The sequence below is a fragment of the Triticum dicoccoides genome, chromosome 5B (genome assembly GCF_002162155.2).
Source record: "Triticum dicoccoides isolate Atlit2015 ecotype Zavitan chromosome 5B, WEW_v2.0, whole genome shotgun sequence".
Lineage (NCBI taxonomy): Eukaryota > Viridiplantae > Streptophyta > Magnoliopsida > Poales > Poaceae > Triticum > Triticum dicoccoides.
In genome coordinates this window covers 659,875,256-659,892,863 of record NC_041389.1, presented here as the reverse complement: position 1 = coordinate 659,892,863, position 17,608 = coordinate 659,875,256, and the positions used below count along the sequence as shown (strand labels likewise).

Here is a 17,608-nt window from a genome sequence, read left to right as displayed (position 1 = left end):
ACCTCAGAATCTGAAGATGAGGACTATGTGGCTGTTGATGATGAGGCCACGTCTAAGAAGAAGGTGCTGAAGAAGGAATTTGGCACAACTGCTGCAATTAAGCATGGTATGAAAACCAGAGCACCTGCAAGAAGGATTCCCATGTCTAAAGCTAGAGTCTCAACTATAGATGCTACTAAGTCAACAATAGAACTCACTCTTGAGCCCAAGGAAACTGAAGATGGAAAGAAGAGGAAAGAAAGGGCCAGGAAGACCATTGCCAGAGTTGTTGGAAAGCCCTCAATGATGGAAGAAGAGGAAGATGTTGCTGCACCAGCACCTAAAGCTCAGAAGCTAATGGGAGATGCTATAAGATCAGGGGCTGCTCCATCTAAGCCCAAAGATGCTCCCAAAGCTGCTGCTCCTAAGCCCAAGGCTGCACCTAAGAGGAACACTAGGAGCATTTCAGCTGAAGAAAAGAACAAGGCCCCAGTGCCTAAGGCTGCAAATGAAGAAGAAGATGATGATTCACTTGTACTAAGAAAGTTGAAGCCCAAGATCCCTGATCATAATGATGCTCATCCAGTACCAGAGGATATGAAGCTCAGGAAGGATGCAGGTCTGAGACTGTGGAGACAGACAGATCCCTATGCTGTCAGAAGAAGAACTGTTGTGGACTACAGGTTTCACACTAAGGAACAACAGGACTTCTATGAGACAGTTTTGCTTGACAAGAAGCCCATAGTATGCGACATGAGATGGGTAGACTGGAAATACATCAGGAAGAATGAAGAGCACTATCCAGGAGTGTATGACAGTTTCAATGCTTGTGGAGTAGATGACTTTGTTGGCCAGAAGCTCACCAAGTGGAATGATGAGCTCATCATGCAGTTTTACTCCATAGATCATTTCTACCCAGATGGGAGAATTGTCTAGATGTCTGAGGGTACAAGGTACCAATCCACTGTTGAGGAATGGTCCAAATTGATAAGTGCTCCAAAAGAGAATGAGGATGACTTGGATGTCTATGCCACTAAGAAGAAAGACCACAACTCTATGGCTAAAATGTACAGAGAGATCCCAGATGCTGCTCTAGAGACACACAAGTTTGGATCTGTACATTACCTATTGTCAGGATTGCCTACTATCAACTGGATCCTAAGACATACTCTGTTACCCAAGTCAGGAGATCACAAGATGATCAGAGGCCATGCAATCAACTGTTGCATATATTTGATGTGCCTCAGAAATTCAAAGTCATGAGTCTGATTGTGGAAACAATCAAAAGGACTACTGCTGATCAGAAGAGATAATGTGGATATGCCCCACAAATTCAGGAGCTCATAAACTCCAAGATGGGCGCTGGCACATATCTTTTGGACAAAGAGCACTTACCCATATACCCTGATTTTGAGGACTACACCATTGTGATGGATGAGAATGAACCATCATCTGTGCAAAGCACAAGAGAAGAAAGAGAATGCAAGGGCTGAGAAAGCTGCCAAGATGCCAACTGCTGAAGAGGCATCTCAGTATTTCCTGAAGAGCAAGCAAGATCAGCTTGGCTACTTGATTGCCTCCACCTTGAGGATTGAGAAGGGCTTGGCCACCCTGACTCAAAACCAGGAGAGCTTGGAGAGAATCATAGAGCAAAAGTTCTATGATCTTGATGTGAAGGTCACTGAGATCCAATCAGTTGTTGAGCAACTTTGGGACGAAGTGGAGGATAAGAAGGGCAAGTCTACCACAGATGCATTTGCTAGAGTGCCCAGAGGACAAAGATCTGCTGCAATGCCTATTCCAGACACTAGAGCTACATCATCTGCACCAGCAACAGCTTCAGTGCCACCAGCTCCAGCAGCCATTCCACTAGCTCCATCTACATCGACTGATGCTTTCGTCCTTGGAGTCATCTCTACACCACCACCTGAAGACCAAACCTGAGAGTCATTTTAGCACTATGCATTTTTTATGAACTTTTTGGTAACTTGTTGCCAAAGGGGGAGAAAATGTATAGATCATAGGCTTTGAGAGAGAGTGTTGCATGTGTTCTCTCTTGTTTTTGGTGGTTGAACTTCGTGTTTGCTTGTTCGCTTGATACATTATGCCTTTTGTGAGATACTTGGATGATCATGTGTTTGATCATATGCTATGCTACATTAATGCTTATTGGATGATATTATCTCTTATATTCTCATATGATCATTTACTTTGCTTGGTGATGAGTGCATGCGTTTAATTATTATCATTTTGAGCGCTCCACCAAGATGTATGTGACATGGAAGAGTAACCCATGATCCTAACTCATTGTGCATTTGCAGTCCAAAGCAAATCTTAAATAATGCACAAATTTAGGGGGAGCTCTTGTTTTTCACATACTTCTCAAAGCGACAATGTTTTTCAATCTTATTATCATTTGTCGAAGCTTTGATCTATATGTTGTCATCAATTACCAAAAAGGGGGAGATTGAAAGTGCAACTATCCCTAGGTGGTTTTGGTAATTCCTAACAACATATAGCTCATTGAGCTAATGCTATTTCAAGATAAATATTTCAGGAAAGCTCAATGATTGGCATGGCATGGATGAGAAAAGTGGACCCCTCAAAATACTAAGGACAAAAGGATTGGCTCAAGCTCAAAGCACAAGACTCTACATTTTCTATTTTAGTGATCCAAGATCACATTGAGTCTATAGGAAAAGCCAATACTATCAAGGAGGGATGAGGTGTTGCTTAATGAGGTTCTTGCTCAAAATGCTTAATGATATGCTCCAAAGCCCTCAACTACTTTCTCACATCCACATATGACCTAAACCAAAAGTCAAACTCGGCCCCACCGATTCTTTCTATCCGGCGCCACCGAGTTCAGATGTCATAGCCACTGCCACAAACCCTAGTCAAATCGGTCTCACCGATAGGGATCTCGGTCTCGTCGAGATGGGATTATAACCTCTCTGTTTCCCTTCGTAACATTTTGGTCCAGCCGAGATGAGTGATCGGTCCCACCGAGATTGCGATGCAAAATCTCTATTTCCCTTTCGTAATGTTTCGGTCTAACCGACATGAGCGAATCAGTCCCACTGAGTTTGCCTGACCAACTCTCTGGTTAGCTTATTACCAAAATCGGTCCCACCGAGTTTGTGTAATCGGTCTCACCGAGATTATGTTATGCCCTAACACTAATGATATCGGTCCCACCGAGTTGACATGTCGGTCCCACCGAAAATCCTAACGGTCACATATTTGCTATATCGGTCCGACCGAGTTTCCCAATTCGGTCCCACTGAGATTGGTATGTTGTGTGTAACGGTTAGATTTTGTGTGGAGGCTATAAATACCCCTCCACCCCCTCTTCATTCATGGAGAGAGCCATCAGAACATGCCTACACTTTCAACTTACATTTTCTGAGAGAGAACCACCTACACTTGTGTTGAGGTCAAGATATTCCAATCCTACCATATGAATCTTGATCTCTAGCCTTCCCCAAGTTGTTTTCCACTCAAATCTTCTTTCCACCAAATCCAAATCCAGTAAGAGAGAGCTGAGTGTTGGGGAGACTATCATTTGAAGCACAAGAGCAAGGTGTTTATCATCAACACACCAGTTGTTACTTCTTGGAGAGTGGTGTCTCCTAGATTGGCTAGGTGTCACTTGGGAGTCTCCGACAAGATTGTGGAGTTGAACCAAGGAGTTTGTACGGGCAAGGAGATCGCCTACTTCGTGAAGATCTACCCCTAGTGAGGCAAGTCCTTCGTGGGCGACAGCCATGGTGGGATAGACAAGGTTGCTTCTTCATGGATCCTTCGTGGGTGGAGCCCTCCGTGGACTCGCGCAGCCGTTACCCTTCGTGGGTTGAAGTCTCCATCAACGTGGATGTACGATAGCACCACCTATCGGAACCAAGGCTCAAAAATCTCTATATCTCCAATTGCGTTTGCCTCCTCAAACTCCTCCCCTTTACCTTCATATGCAATTGTTTTACATTCCGCTGCTATACACTAGAACTACATGTGTAGGTTGATTGCTTGACTTGTGCTAAGTTGCTAAAATCTGCCAAGAAGTAAAATTAGGAAAAGGCAAGGGTTTTTATTTGGTCAAGTAGTCTAATCACCCCCCCCCTCTAGACATACTTTCGATCCTACAATTTTCGATCTTCTTAATAGGTAATACCAAATTAGTAATTCATTATTTCCTAGAAAAACTTTATTATTTTGATTTTTTTAGTTTTTGTTTCATTTTATTTTCCTTAGAAAAACTTCATTATTATGATTTTATTTTATTTTAGTTTCTATTTCATTTTATTTTTCAGTAATACCAAATCCACTAATTTATGATTTCATTTCATTTTATTTCATTATTATGATTTCATTTTATTTTAGTTTCTACTTCATTATTTTGATTTTTTAGATTTTATTTAGTTATCTTTTTCTCTAATGGTAATACCAATGCCACTAATTTATTTCTTCTTAGAAAACTTTTTCTTTGTGAAAATTCCACTATTATATGCTGCACTGTAGTGTGATGGCCACTGAGACATGGACGTTCCTACTCTTGTAGTCCTTGAAAAGTAATGTGCTAGCATAGGAAATGGTCTGGCTAAGTTTTAGTAGACCTCAGTTAAATGACCCAACATGTAAGAAAGAAAGAAAATAATAACTGACTTTTATTTTTTGCACGGACTCAATGTTAGATCTCATGAATATAACATCGACCAAGCTATAACCAAGTCTGAGTCGATTGAGATTTAGCAAGACTATATAGAAACTGACATTCCAAAGCTTTCTCAAGTTCACAAAAGACAAATGCTCGGCACGTATTTATATAAAAAATAGTTTTAAAAAGTATTTAAAGTATAATACTACCTCTTTAACTTAATATAAGACGTTTTCTGACACCATGCCAGTTTTAAAAAATGTCTTATAGTTTGATACATATGAAGTAAATGATAAAATTTTGTTATGAAGTCACTACAGTTGTGTCGTGGCAACTACCTAAGGGCATTTCTAAGCGATCTCTAAAAGGCCATAAGGGGGTAAAAATTTGGTTTTGCTTCCTTAACCGGCACCTAGCAGATCCCCAATCAGCCGTAAGGGGTAAATTTTTTACTCCGGCCCCAATTTTCTTCCGAAATATACTCCATCGCTCGGCGGCTGAGTAAAAGCCGTGCCTCTCCTCGTCGTCTACCACTTGGATTTGTGCCTCCTCGTCCCGTTGCCGGAGAAGAACCCCAACAATAGATTTGTGTTTCCGGCTGCCGGCAACTGCGGCTTGCCATGGATTGGCCGGGAAGTGGACCGCAAACCCCAACAATGTCTTCGCGTCGCATGCAGGTACTGGCTCCTTGTCCAGCAATTCAAATCTCTCACGTCGGCGGTTCGCTATCAAATACACAACCGATCGTTGCCTGGGCTCGACGCTGGGCTAACAGTGTGCTGTTGTCGGTTACAATGGACGACTGCCAGTGGCAGGTGGTCCACCCGAGTTTCTACCATGCCGCAACATCCCGGATGTGTGTTCTTCAAGTGCACAAATGATGTGGTATGTGCATGTTTTGATTCGGTTGTTCACCCAATTTAACGCAATTTTGGTAGCTCATTGTTTGCTCATATCTGTGTGTACGATGGATGCAAGTTTTGATATTAGAAAGAAAAATACATCCATCTATTGATAGCACAAAAATTGGTATATGTTCGTGCACTCGTTGCTAGAATAAAGACTAGAGATGAGATTAGATGCGGAGCAACATCTACTTCTTTAGAAAAGAGGAAATAAGGGTTGAAGCTCGAGAAGCCGCGGATCAGCACTGAAAACATAGAGAATATATTAATCCAATTAGTTGGACCAATTAGGAAAATTGGACATCTTTTAAAATGTCTAATTATGGTTCTTGTTTTCTTTGATCTTACTTTCATAGCGAATAATTGGTGAATTATTATGTACTGTAATGTCGTTGAATGAAAATAAAGAAAAAAAAATGTGTTTCGGTGATCGAAAATGAAATGCAGATGAATTTCTGTTTACTCCGCTATATATAGGGTGGCGGCTAGTGGAATAAATTTACTCCACTAATAGTTTACTCCACCAGATACTTCACTATTTATTGCGGATAATCGGTTAGAAATGCCCTAAGTAGTATAGCCATCTTGCTGAACAAACAAGTTTCGTTAAGCAGCGGGGCAGTGCGGACTTCGGAGATCGAAAAATACTTGCCGTCGCATTGGACCTCCTCGTCGGGACCGCTTTATTCCCTCGCGCCATCTTTCCCATGGCATCGCCAGCCAAAACCCTCCCTGCGCATCCGATTCCCCTCTCTTCTTTTCTTTCCCATTTTCTTTCTCTAGCTACAAACTCGTTTCGTTCCCATCATGAAGAGATCCATTTGATTTGATTGAGACAGACGTTCTGAGCACGATCTGTCGGGGAAATGAGGATCATGGTGCGGACGCTGCGCGGGGACCGGGTGGCGCTGGACGTGGACGGCGCGACCACGACCGTGGCGCAGGCCAAGGGCATGGTGATGGCCCGGGAGCGCGTCCCCGTGGCCATGCAGCGCCTCTTCTTCGCCGGCTGCCACCTCGACGACGACGACCGGACGCTCGCCGATTACGGCGTCCAGCACGACTCTGTCCTCTTCCTCGGTCTCCGCCTCCGCGCCGCCGACAGCACCCCGTGCCAGTACGTGTGCGTTGCTCTGCTCCGTCAAGAATAGCTTCCTTTCTTTTCCGGCGAGAGACGTTCAGCTGACACGATCGATCGATGTCAGGGACGAGATGCATAGGTTGCAGGTGCCGGCCGGTTGGACGGCCGCGAAGCATGAAGTGCATGCCCATGGTCACGCGGGCGCGCACGGCGGCAGCGGTGGCGAGGAACCCGGGAAGGCCAAGGCCAGGAAGCCACCGTCGCGGCGCGCGCTCCGGAAGATCCTCTCGAGGCTGCACGTGGACGCGTGGACGCGGCAGCACGACGCCAAGCTGCTGGACCTGCTACAGCGCCACGCGGCGGGCCGAGGCGGCGGCGTGGGTGACCTGACCGGCGAGGACTGGTCGGCCGTCCGCGCCGAGCTGAACGCGGCCACGGGGTCCGGGTTCGCCGTGGAGGAGCTGCAGCGGCGGGTGGGCGAGTTCCGGCGCGAGCTCGAGGCCGTAGGCCGGACCAAGAGCAACCTGCGGTTCGGCTACGACCCGCACCGCCGGGTCGTCGTCGCCGAGGAGGCCGACTGGAAGAGCTACACGCTGGTACGTACGTGCCCTGTAATGCTCGATCGTTCCGTCCTCCTGATGTCTCTTTCTTATCTCGATCTTCGTTTGGTGGCCGGGGTTTCAGGAGAATCGAGAGGCGGCAGCGTACGAGGGGAGGAGCCCGCGTCTGGCTATGCTCCGAGCAGTTTTCGCCGGAGACGGGCATGGCGGCGCCGGCGCGAAAAGCCGGGAGTCGCGGCCGAGGAGGTACCTGAACAAGTTGCTGCGGAGTTTTGGGCTTCGATGTAAGCTGTAGACAGACCCACTGATCAGTCGATCACAGTTCACACTCTGTACAATTCGATGAATTGGTTGCGGATTTGAACAATATGTTTCCGTTGGACATATTTTACCCCAGATGATTTTTTTCTTTCAGAAATGTCAGTAGCCAGAGTGTGTTTTTTTAATTATGATGAGCAAAGATTGTCGCTCTGCCGATTTCATTAAGTTTAGTTTAAAGGGGAAACAAGTTTCATATTCACAAACAACTTCACAAAACTGTGCAAATCAAATATCCAAGCTAGAGAAGCCAACATGGTTGGATGGTTAATCGGGTGGATGAACCCCCTAAATCATGCCTTTGTAAAGTTCGTTAAAAAAAGAGAAAAGTATATTTTTCGTCTCTCAACTATTGGCGTAGTTTAGATTTTGTCCTTCAACTTCAAAACCAGACAATTTGCACCTTCAACTACTGAAAACGGACAAGGTTCGTCCTTGGACTTGATTTTGACCGGTTTTGGTGCTGACTCACCCCGGTTTTGACCGTGCTGACACAAATTCATGTACTTTTTTAAATCCGCATTTTTTTCAAGTTCACGTATTTTTTCCAAGTTCACATACTTTTTCCAAATCCGCATAGTTTTTTGGGAATTTTTTTATCAGTTTAGAAAATTTACACAAACTAGAATAAACGTATATGGATTTGAAAAAAAATACATTAGCTTGAAAAATGTACGCAATTTTGTAAAAAAAAATACATGAATTATAAAAATTACATAATAATTACGTGAACGGTATGTGAATAGTATGCAAATAGTACGTGAATTATAAAAAATATATGTGTACTTTGTTCGCCAAACAGTATGGGAATTTGAAAAAAATTACGCGAACTTGGAAAAGTACGCAGATTATAAATAAGTACACACATTTTAGAAAAGTTCAGGGATTTGAAACAGTATGCCTATTTGAAAACATTACACGAATTTGAAACAATTACACGTTGAAAAAAGTACATGAATTTCAAAAAAGTTCATGGATCTGAAAATAAATAAGTGGTTTAAAATAAAGTACGCATATTTGGGAAAAAATGGATATAAAAAAGTATGTGAATTAAAAAAATGTTCACATATTTGAAAAAATTACGCGAATTTGAGTCAGCACTGCTCAAAACCAGGGCGAGTCAGCAGCAAAACGGGTCAGACCGAGACCAGGGTCGAACCTTGTCCGGTTTCAATAATTTGGGATGCAAGTTGTCCGGTTTCAAAGTTGAGGGACTGAATCTAGACTCGGCCAAGAGTTAAGGGACGAAAAATATACATTTCTCTTAAAAAAACCAAGGGAGATGTTGGGTGTAAGTCGGCAGAAAATAAATTTAGGGCCATTCGATCGTTTTAGCCTTCATATGCAGATCCATCAGTGGAGATGTCTTCTTCTACCTACGCCCGTCTTTCCACTGTTCATTTTCTACCTCCGGCCTACCCACACAACCCTATCCATGGATAGTTATTTGGTGATACTATAGTCCTTCATATCTTTTTTTACGGTCTCCTCAAATGTCAAGTTCGGTCTGCCTCGATCTCTCTTTACATTATGAACACGCTTTGGCAATCCGCTATGCACTGGAGCTTCTGGAGGCCTGCGTTGAAACAATCTCAGACGATGTTGGACAAGCTTCTTTTCAATCAGGGCTACCCCAAATCTATCTCGTATATCAGTATTTCAATTGGTGGGTTTTATAAGAATGTGAAAAATGTTTATTCCAAGATTTGGAGAACGAAAAAACTTCTATATATTCATGATGAAATTAATTGCACCAGATATTTAGATAAGAATATTTGATCAGTGGCGGTGAAAAACTTCAGCAAATGGGGTGGCAAACAGGTATTATCAAATGAATTAGAGATGATTTTGAACATAATAACTATAATTAACATGCTGCATATATAAATCCTACTAAGAGAGGGTATTTTTTTAGAATAACGGGTATAACATTGTTTCACAATGACTTATTTGAATATTAGAAAATTAGATTGAAAGCTCTGATGCCTGAGGTCCAAAGTACCTAGTCTGAACATGTATATTCTTTCCCCGGAGGGTATATGTTTGCACATAAACATGAGAATACCATTGAACGGTTAGAATCTTATTTAAAGTAATTGGCAGTTATGACAAATAATATTGCGATCATGGCAATTATGACAATAAGATTCCAAACATGCATGATACTCCCTTCGTTTTTATTTACTCTGCATATTAGATTTGACTGAAGTCAAACTTTATAAATTTGATCAAGTTTATAAAAAATAATATAAATATTTACCATAACAAATTTATATGATGTGAAAGTACATTCGATAATGAATCTAATGTTATTGATTTACTATTGCATGTGTTAATATTTTTATTTAAAAACTTTGTCAAAATATACAAAGTTTAACTTTGACCAAAGCTAATACGCTGACTAAATAAAAACAGAGGGAGTAACTATTAAATGAGTACCTCACACAAAAAAAAATACTAATTGAGTGTGACCATGGCCATGGTCAAATGGCCATAGTGCCTGCAGTTGCAAAAAAATTTGGAGAAGGACAATGTTGCAGGGAAAATACACTGTGTCAGGTTGTCTCGTCTTATTATGTTGCAGGAAAATTCGGACAAGTGTGAAATTTAGTCCTACGTACTGAAAGGAGAGTACGCCTGTGCAAGGCGACGGCTACAAATCGGCCGGATAATTTCTCTAAGAGCATGTCCAACAGTCGCCTCAAACGACGCGCGCACACGGTAAACGTAGCTTCTAGCGCGCGCGGGGCGGTTTGCCGCGCTTCAGCGGCCGCGGGAAACAAGCGCGCGCGGGAACCGTTTGCGCGCGCGCGAAAAGGCGTCAGCTCGCGCGCAAGATTTGGCTCGCCGCTTCGCGCGCGCCTATAAAAGCTGCGCGCGCCACGCGCCTTCTCCACACACATCTCTTCCCCTCTCCCTCTCCCTCTCCGCCACGCGCCGCTCCAGCGCCCCGCCACCGACGCGCCGCCATGCCGCCGCGCCGCCGAGGAGCGTCCGGGTACCGCGGCGTCCGCCTGCGGCCCAACGGCAGCTACACCGCGGAGATACGCTCCGGCGAACTCCGGCTCGCCCTCGGCACGTACGGGACGGCGCGACAGGCCGGCCGCGCGGCCAGATGAACTTCCAAGATGTGTACACGCTCGAGCAAGCGCTCAACCTCACTCCTCTGCCTCGTCTGAACACGGCGGAAGACCGTGCGGAGCACGCCGAGCGGCAACGCCGCCTCCTCGTCGCCCAGGAGGACGAGAGGGTCATGGCGGACTGGCGCCAGCACCACCCGGAGGACGTCGCCTACGAGCAAGCCTACTGGGCAAGGCGCCGCGAGGAGGACACGCAAAGGCGCCGCGCGTCGCGGTTGGACAGGCGTCGGCGGAAGGCGTTGGCGAATGCGCAGTCCGACCTCGTTGCAGCAGGTGGGCGGTCGTTCTTCACGCCGAACGATGAGCGGTGGCTGGACATCTGGCTATCTACCTCGGACGACACCGCCGAGGATGATAGTGGTGATGATGATAGCGACTTAGAGTAGTTTTTTTTTTGTTAATGCAATCTATGTTTATCGTTTGTCGTTTTTATTTTATGCAATCTATGTTTCAGATGTAAAATACCTTTGTATCATTTAATCTATGCAATCTATTTAGTTTTTTTAAAAAATTTCAACTTTTAAAAATGCATACATTTCTAGTCGCGCGCGCTGCATTTTAGCGCGCTGCTGGAGCGGCGCGCGCGCGCTGCATTTCAGCACGGCTGCTGGAGCCAACGCAGGCGGGCGCGCAAAACTAGACGCAGCGCGCGCGCTAACAGGTTTTTTACGCGCGGCGCTTTAAGAAATCAGAAATCATCCGCATGCGTAGCCGTCCGATTTGGCGTTGGGTGGCCGTTCGTCCAAGCAACACAGCCCTCTCACGTCTTCCTCTTCTGATCGCCTTCCACCAAAGCAACGCCGCTCCCATGGCACATCCGTCCTGCGACCTCGCGGCACCGGAGCCGCCGGCGAGCGCTGCAATACATCTTCAAGAGCCGCCGCCGACCGCTGCATCCCCGGTAGCGCTCCATTGCATCGTCGGGGGCGCGCTCAGGGAGCACCGGCGTGCTGCTCCATTGCAGCCATGGTCATGACCACACCAAGCACAAAAAGCAAGGACACCGCACGACGACGTCTCCGGCGAAGCTTCATTGCAGCCACGACGGCCCTCCATTACAGCCCCGGCCGCGCTCCATTGTAGCTGTGGTGAAGCTCCATTGCAACCGAGGCAGAGCTCCCCGGATGCGCTCCATTGTAGCTGCGGTGAAGCTCCATTGCGGCCACGGCGGTGCTCTATCGCAAACGCGGTGGAGCTCCATTGCAACCGTGGCGGAGCTTCAATGGCCCCAATTGTGCTCCCTTGCAGCCCTGGGTGCACTCCGATACAGCACAGCCGACGACGGCGGATGCAGTGCGCGGCGATGACGGCGGATGCTGCGATGCAACGCGGGAATAGTGCCATGTAGCTCCGGTGGCGCTTCAATTGCAGCCAGGACGAAACTTCAAACAACCTCGCTTGGTGCTCTACTGCCCGGCGGCGTGAGGATGAATCAGGCATCTTCGCTGCCTCTCCTTTGCCGCTTGACGAATTAGAAAAGGGGAAAAAGGAAACGGGTGGAGGATACGCTCGGGGAGAAGATAAGGTGGAGGGGATGGGAGCGGTGGACGGGCCCCACAGCGACACATGGAGCGCGGAGAGGGAGGCTTACAAGAGACAGTTTTATCCGGTTGATTTTAAACCAGCACACACGGAGCAATAAAAACCTCAATCACGCACGGCACGTTTTATGATTATAATCAACGGAGGAAACAAGCAAACAAAACTCCCATCAGTAGTGCAGGAGGGTGACGTTGTACTCGATGATGGCGTCCCCGTTGCCGGTGTTGAGGTAGTGCGTGCGGAGCAGCGCGAAGCCGCGGGCCAGCCGGAACGCGCCGCGGCCGCCGACGACGGCGAGCTCCCTGCCGTCCCCGTCCGCGACGGGGTTTCGCGAGAAGACCACGAAGGAGCTGCCGTTGTAGTCGTTGAGGGCGAAGTCGATGCCGAGGACGAGGCCCAACCCGTGCCTGCCCGTGGACGCGTACAGCCCCTGCGCGCTGCCGACCACCCTGGACGTCCGCTCGGGCCCCTCGGTGAGCACGTCGTCGACGACGTAGACGGAGCTGAAGGGCGTGGGGTCGCCGGGCCTGGGCGTGGCGCTGGCGCCGTGTGCCACGGGGACGGCCGTCGGGTCGCGGCCGCTCAGGGTGTCGTGCAGGTAGAAGCGCAGGTTGGTGAGCTTCTCCTTGCCGAAATGGCGGCCGTGGGCGTCGGCGGCGTTGCGCGGGTGGAAGGCGACTAGGAGGAGGACGGCGAGCAGGGACAGAGTCCTCATGGTGCTCTCTTCGTTTTCGACTACTGAATCTTGTTTTCGTTTTTTGGTGGAATGGATTCAGCAGGCCTGGTTTGCATCTTTTATAGGCCAAGATGGGCATATCTACAGGACTAAAGAAGGAAACAATTAAGACTGAAATAATGGTGCATGGCATGCAGCATGACAGCAGTACAAGACTACAAAGAGTCAAAGAGAAGGAAATTACACGACCATAATTTTCGGAATCAAGGCGCCTAAAATGGGGCCGTATTGATGGCCATATCTATTGGCCCCAAATAATAACCGGGGATCACTGCAAACCTGTGTAGATTCACTGCTTCATCGGACAAGCCAAGACGAGCGACTCATCACCGAGCAATAGAAATTCAGAGCTGAAAACTACCGACAGGTAACAGCTAGGACGAGATGGGACACTGATTGCAGAGCATGCAGCAGAGTGTAATTTTCAGATTCCACATTTCCAAGAGAACGAACCAACCATGGCTTACGTCCAGAACGCTCGAACCGCAAAGAACTTGTCATATCTGGACACTTTGTAAGAGCGAGCACGTCGGTCCGTGATGCCGATGCCATTGTGTTTGGCGCCGACGCGGAACGTGGTCACCACGAGCAGACACTCGTCGCCGTGGGGCAAGCGCCCCGTCTGGTCAGTTCCCTCGCGTCGCAGCCGCTCAACGATGCAGTGCTCGCCGCGCTCGACCATGTGCACAAGCTTGGCGTCGAGGTGCCTCCAGCCCGGGTCGTCGACGAGCATCTTCTCCCCGGTGACCTGCGAGTCGGGGCAAAATTTCATTTTTTTTGACCCTTTTTACATACAAATTCAGGATCTGACCCCGGTTGGGAAAAAAAATCAGGATTCGACCATTTTGCTACTGCCACGTGCTCTGGCGGTAGGGTTATACAGCCTACCGCCAAGGGGCCTGGCGGTAGGGGGCGACGGAGGGGGACGGCGGCCGTTTGCCCAGGCTGACGTGGATGGGTACCCTACCGCCAGGGAACGCCAGATCCCCTGGCGGTAGGGTGTGGCTGAGTTTTGCCTTCGCAAACTTTCTGTAAGGGAAAATGGAAGTGCCCTGGCGGTAGGTTCACCCTACCGTCAGGGGGCTTGGCGGTAGGCTATGTGACCCTACCGCCAGTGTCCTTGGCGGTAGGGTCCTTGTGTTTTATTGTTTCAAGTTCATTTGCTTGCTTCTTTTCAAAAACAATATCACATAAAGTTTCACAAATATGACAACAATATCACAGATCTTAAACAATTAAATTTGGACATCCCATACACATTAACAAAACTTGAAATGCATAGAACATTTCAAACGAACTTCAACTAATTAGTAAACGGAGTTTCACATAGTTTCACAAATAGCAAACACATAGATCCACAAATAGCAAACACATAGTTCCACGTAGTTTCATAACCACTAGACAAGTTCAACCAAACGAAGTTTAACCAAATAGCAAACACATAGACAACCCAACTACAAGAGCCAAGAGCAGAATCAGTTGCTCCTTCCCCTCTTGGAGGTACGGTCCTCGACGAAGCTCTTCAGTCTTCTTCTTGGGCCGTCGAGTAACCGCTCTCTGGAAAGGGTCCGGACTCAGCAAATCCTTCTTCTTCTAATTCCTCTTCGGCGACAGCTGAGGTGCTTGAGATGATTGAGTTGTTGGAGGTCCATAATCTTCATCATACTCCTCCTCCCCGTTGCTCTCATCCTGCTCATCCTCCTCCTCCCTTTCTTCATGTGTGGCCTCCTCCGCATCCTCATCCTCCTCCTCCTCAACCAACCTGGACGACCAGGGAGCATGGCTCGATGAGGCGATGTGACCCTAGTGGCTCCAGGATGATAAGCTTCAACTGACCCAGCTCTAGCACACCCAAGCAGGCCTACCAGCTTGCGACAACGCTTCACGAAGTTCTGCACTCACAACGAAACAAGCAAGGACATAATAACTATCAGGTTTATGATTGCAAGTGAACAAGATGCATCTGTTCCGAGGAAGCTGAAATTGTACCTTCATCGTCCCCCTAATTTTGTTCTCAGATTGTACGCTCCCAGGGGCATCACCTAGTGCATCTTAGGCTTCAAAGATGCATCTGTTCAGCTCACCAGACCGCACTGGCATAAGTCAGTCACGATGACGAATACAATAATTTAAATACAACCGTCGGTTCAAACTTACCACTCTGTTGATGAGGGGTGCAAACTCCCTAAATCCACTGTGCATGTCTCTGATGCCGGTCTGGTAGGCCTCTTCCTCGGGGTCATCCCTCTCCAGCTCCGCGATGTCTTCCGCCGTCCATCGAGGCCTGAGACGAAGACGGTGCTTCTGGCCATGATCGTACCACTTCATGTGTCGCTCCAGGTAAGCATCCCAGTCAGTCACTTTCCTCTCCCCGTCTTTCTTGTACCTTCGTCGGTTCCACTCCATCACATGATTTTTATGCTCCTCTCCCTAGTCTGTGATCGACTGATTCTTCTGCCGGCTCATCCTGCAAAGCATTAGCAACAAGAAACATCATAATAAAGTCAAACGCAATGAATTCATGGGCACGAAAAACAAGCGCGGGCACTCACAAGTGGAGCGCATGGCCGTCGATATCGGTGGGCTGGCCCGGTGGGGTATGCTGAAACACCCCAAACTGCGTGGCCACGCGGTGTGGCAAGTGCCACTCGACGGCGTACACACAGATCATGGGCACGATGCACCGCCAGAGACCACGGTCCTCATCGCACATTGCTTTCAGATCAAAGTCCCACTCTCGGTCATGATACGACCACCAGTTTATCTATTACATATACGTTGGTAAGTTCCCACTCTCGGTCCAAAGTGAAATCAAAGAGAAAGGTGTTGAGCGAGTTCATATACCTGCCAATGCGTCAAAGTGTCCAACTCGTTGGTGTAGGTCTTGTATGAAGTCTTGTTTAGGCCTGTGTAGAGTTTGACAACGTCCCACTTGTAAGCTACGGTGGGGTGTCGAGTAGCGTCGCTGTCCTAGCTATAGGCACCCCATGGGCGTCTTGGCAGCTTCTCCAGACGCCCCACCGGCAGCCGCTCCCACATCCAAATGGAGAAGGCCCGGACAAAGCCACCCATATTGGACTTCTCTCCCATCCTCTGCGTTGCGTCGTCAAGCTGCAAAACATCAAATGAGGATCAGATATAACAAAATGTCATGGACATACTTTCGTATGTAGGCAATCGAATACTCTCTTATAGAACGGTATAGGTAGGCGAGAGATGCGGTCCCCCAACTATACCCTACATCCTAGTCGGCTAGGAAGAACAGATACAACCAGTTGGCAGAGTTCCCGGATGCGTCTGGAAACACGACCTCCATGAGAAGATACCACAGGTAGGCCCTCGCGTACCACTCCACAGTCGTCTCATCGGCGTCTTGGGGGCATGTCTTCCGGTGCTCCGAGAGCCAGGGCAACGGCATACCAGATGTACGGTTACCTTTAGCCTTGGGGCAGCCGCCGATGAGGGTGGTAACCCTCTCCTGCCAGTTGGTCCTCTCCACTCGCCCGGTCAGTGCATGGCCCTCGATCGGCATCGCAGTAATCATCGACCAATCCTCGAGGGTCACCGTCATCTCCCCGCATGGGAGATGGAAAGAATGGGTCTCCGGTCGCCACCGGTCAATCAGAGCTGTCAGAGCTGCGTGGACAAGCGTCGGTGGCTGACGCTTGAACTGCAACACGAAACCCAACAGCCGGGCTCTCTTGAAGAACGGCGTGTAGCGCTCGTCGTAGTCCATATGCCCATGAACCCCATGACCCCTCATGCGCAGTGGCTGCAGCATTTGTCAAAAAATGAATGCCAAAAGTTAGGAAATTATTTTCATCAATCCAAAAAACTTTGATCAATATTTCATTCATATCACTTACCTCTCCGTTCTCTATGAAACAGGCACGATGACCCTTGTTGAATGCCCAGTCCAGCACGGAGTACCGTGGGCCGATGTTGTCCGCAAGAGGTGGTCGCCTTAATAAAATTTCATAAACAAAAACATCATAAGCATAAGCATATATAAACATGCATCATATCAAAATCATATCACCATGCATCATATCAAAAAAAAATAATCCTCCAACATGCATCATATCACAAAAAAATCCTCCAACATTCATCTTCAATGTATTATCTCCAAACAACATCTTCATATCATCATATCAACATGCATCATCACTCCAACATGCATCATATCATCATATTTTTAAAGAAAAAAAATCCCCCAACATGCATCACATCATCATATTTGTAAACAAAAAAAATCCTCCAACATCTTCACATCATCATATGAACATGCATCATCAAACTACAATCAATTCCTCCCACATGCATTACATCATAATTTCTTAACAAAAAAATTATGAACTAGGGTTCATCTTCACACTAACATATGAACTATTGATTAGAGTTCATATTCAAGACCACTACTTAGTAAAGAACTAAGAACTAGAACTACAATCAAGCTAAAACAATCTTAGGTGAAAAAAAATCCAATCTAAGTTCAAAAAAGATGAGGGATTTCAAGCAAATAATGCGTCGAATCAGAAGCAAGTTTGCAAAAACTAATTGGAGGGATCGGAGGAGCTTACGTTTCTCTCTTCGGGGCCATCTCGATCCGCCAAAACGGTGAATATCCGAGGGGGAGAGTGGAGGAGATGAGAGAGGGAGAGAGGGGCGACTTGGGGGAGAAAGAATGGGAAAC

At 47.2% G+C, this 17,608-nt stretch overlaps 2 protein-coding genes across 2 annotated transcripts; one reads left to right on the top strand and one right to left on the bottom strand.

Annotated features, from left to right (window-relative positions):
- Positions 1-6,380: 6,380 nt before the first annotated feature.
- On the top strand, positions 6,381-7,635 carry LOC119306551. Its single transcript, XM_037582737.1, has 3 exons — positions 6,381-6,655; positions 6,744-7,215; positions 7,304-7,635. The coding sequence occupies exons 1-3, from the start codon at positions 6,405-6,407 to the stop codon at positions 7,472-7,474; spliced, it is 894 nt and encodes a 297-aa protein (XP_037438634.1). The 5' UTR covers positions 6,381-6,404; the 3' UTR covers positions 7,475-7,635.
- Positions 7,636-12,276: 4,641 nt separating this feature from the next.
- Positions 12,277-12,927, bottom strand: LOC119306549 (dirigent protein 15-like). Its single transcript, XM_037582736.1, has one exon. The coding sequence runs from the start codon at positions 12,892-12,894 to the stop codon at positions 12,349-12,351; it is 546 nt and encodes a 181-aa protein (XP_037438633.1). The 5' UTR covers positions 12,895-12,927; the 3' UTR covers positions 12,277-12,348.
- Positions 12,928-17,608: the final 4,681 nt, after the last annotated feature.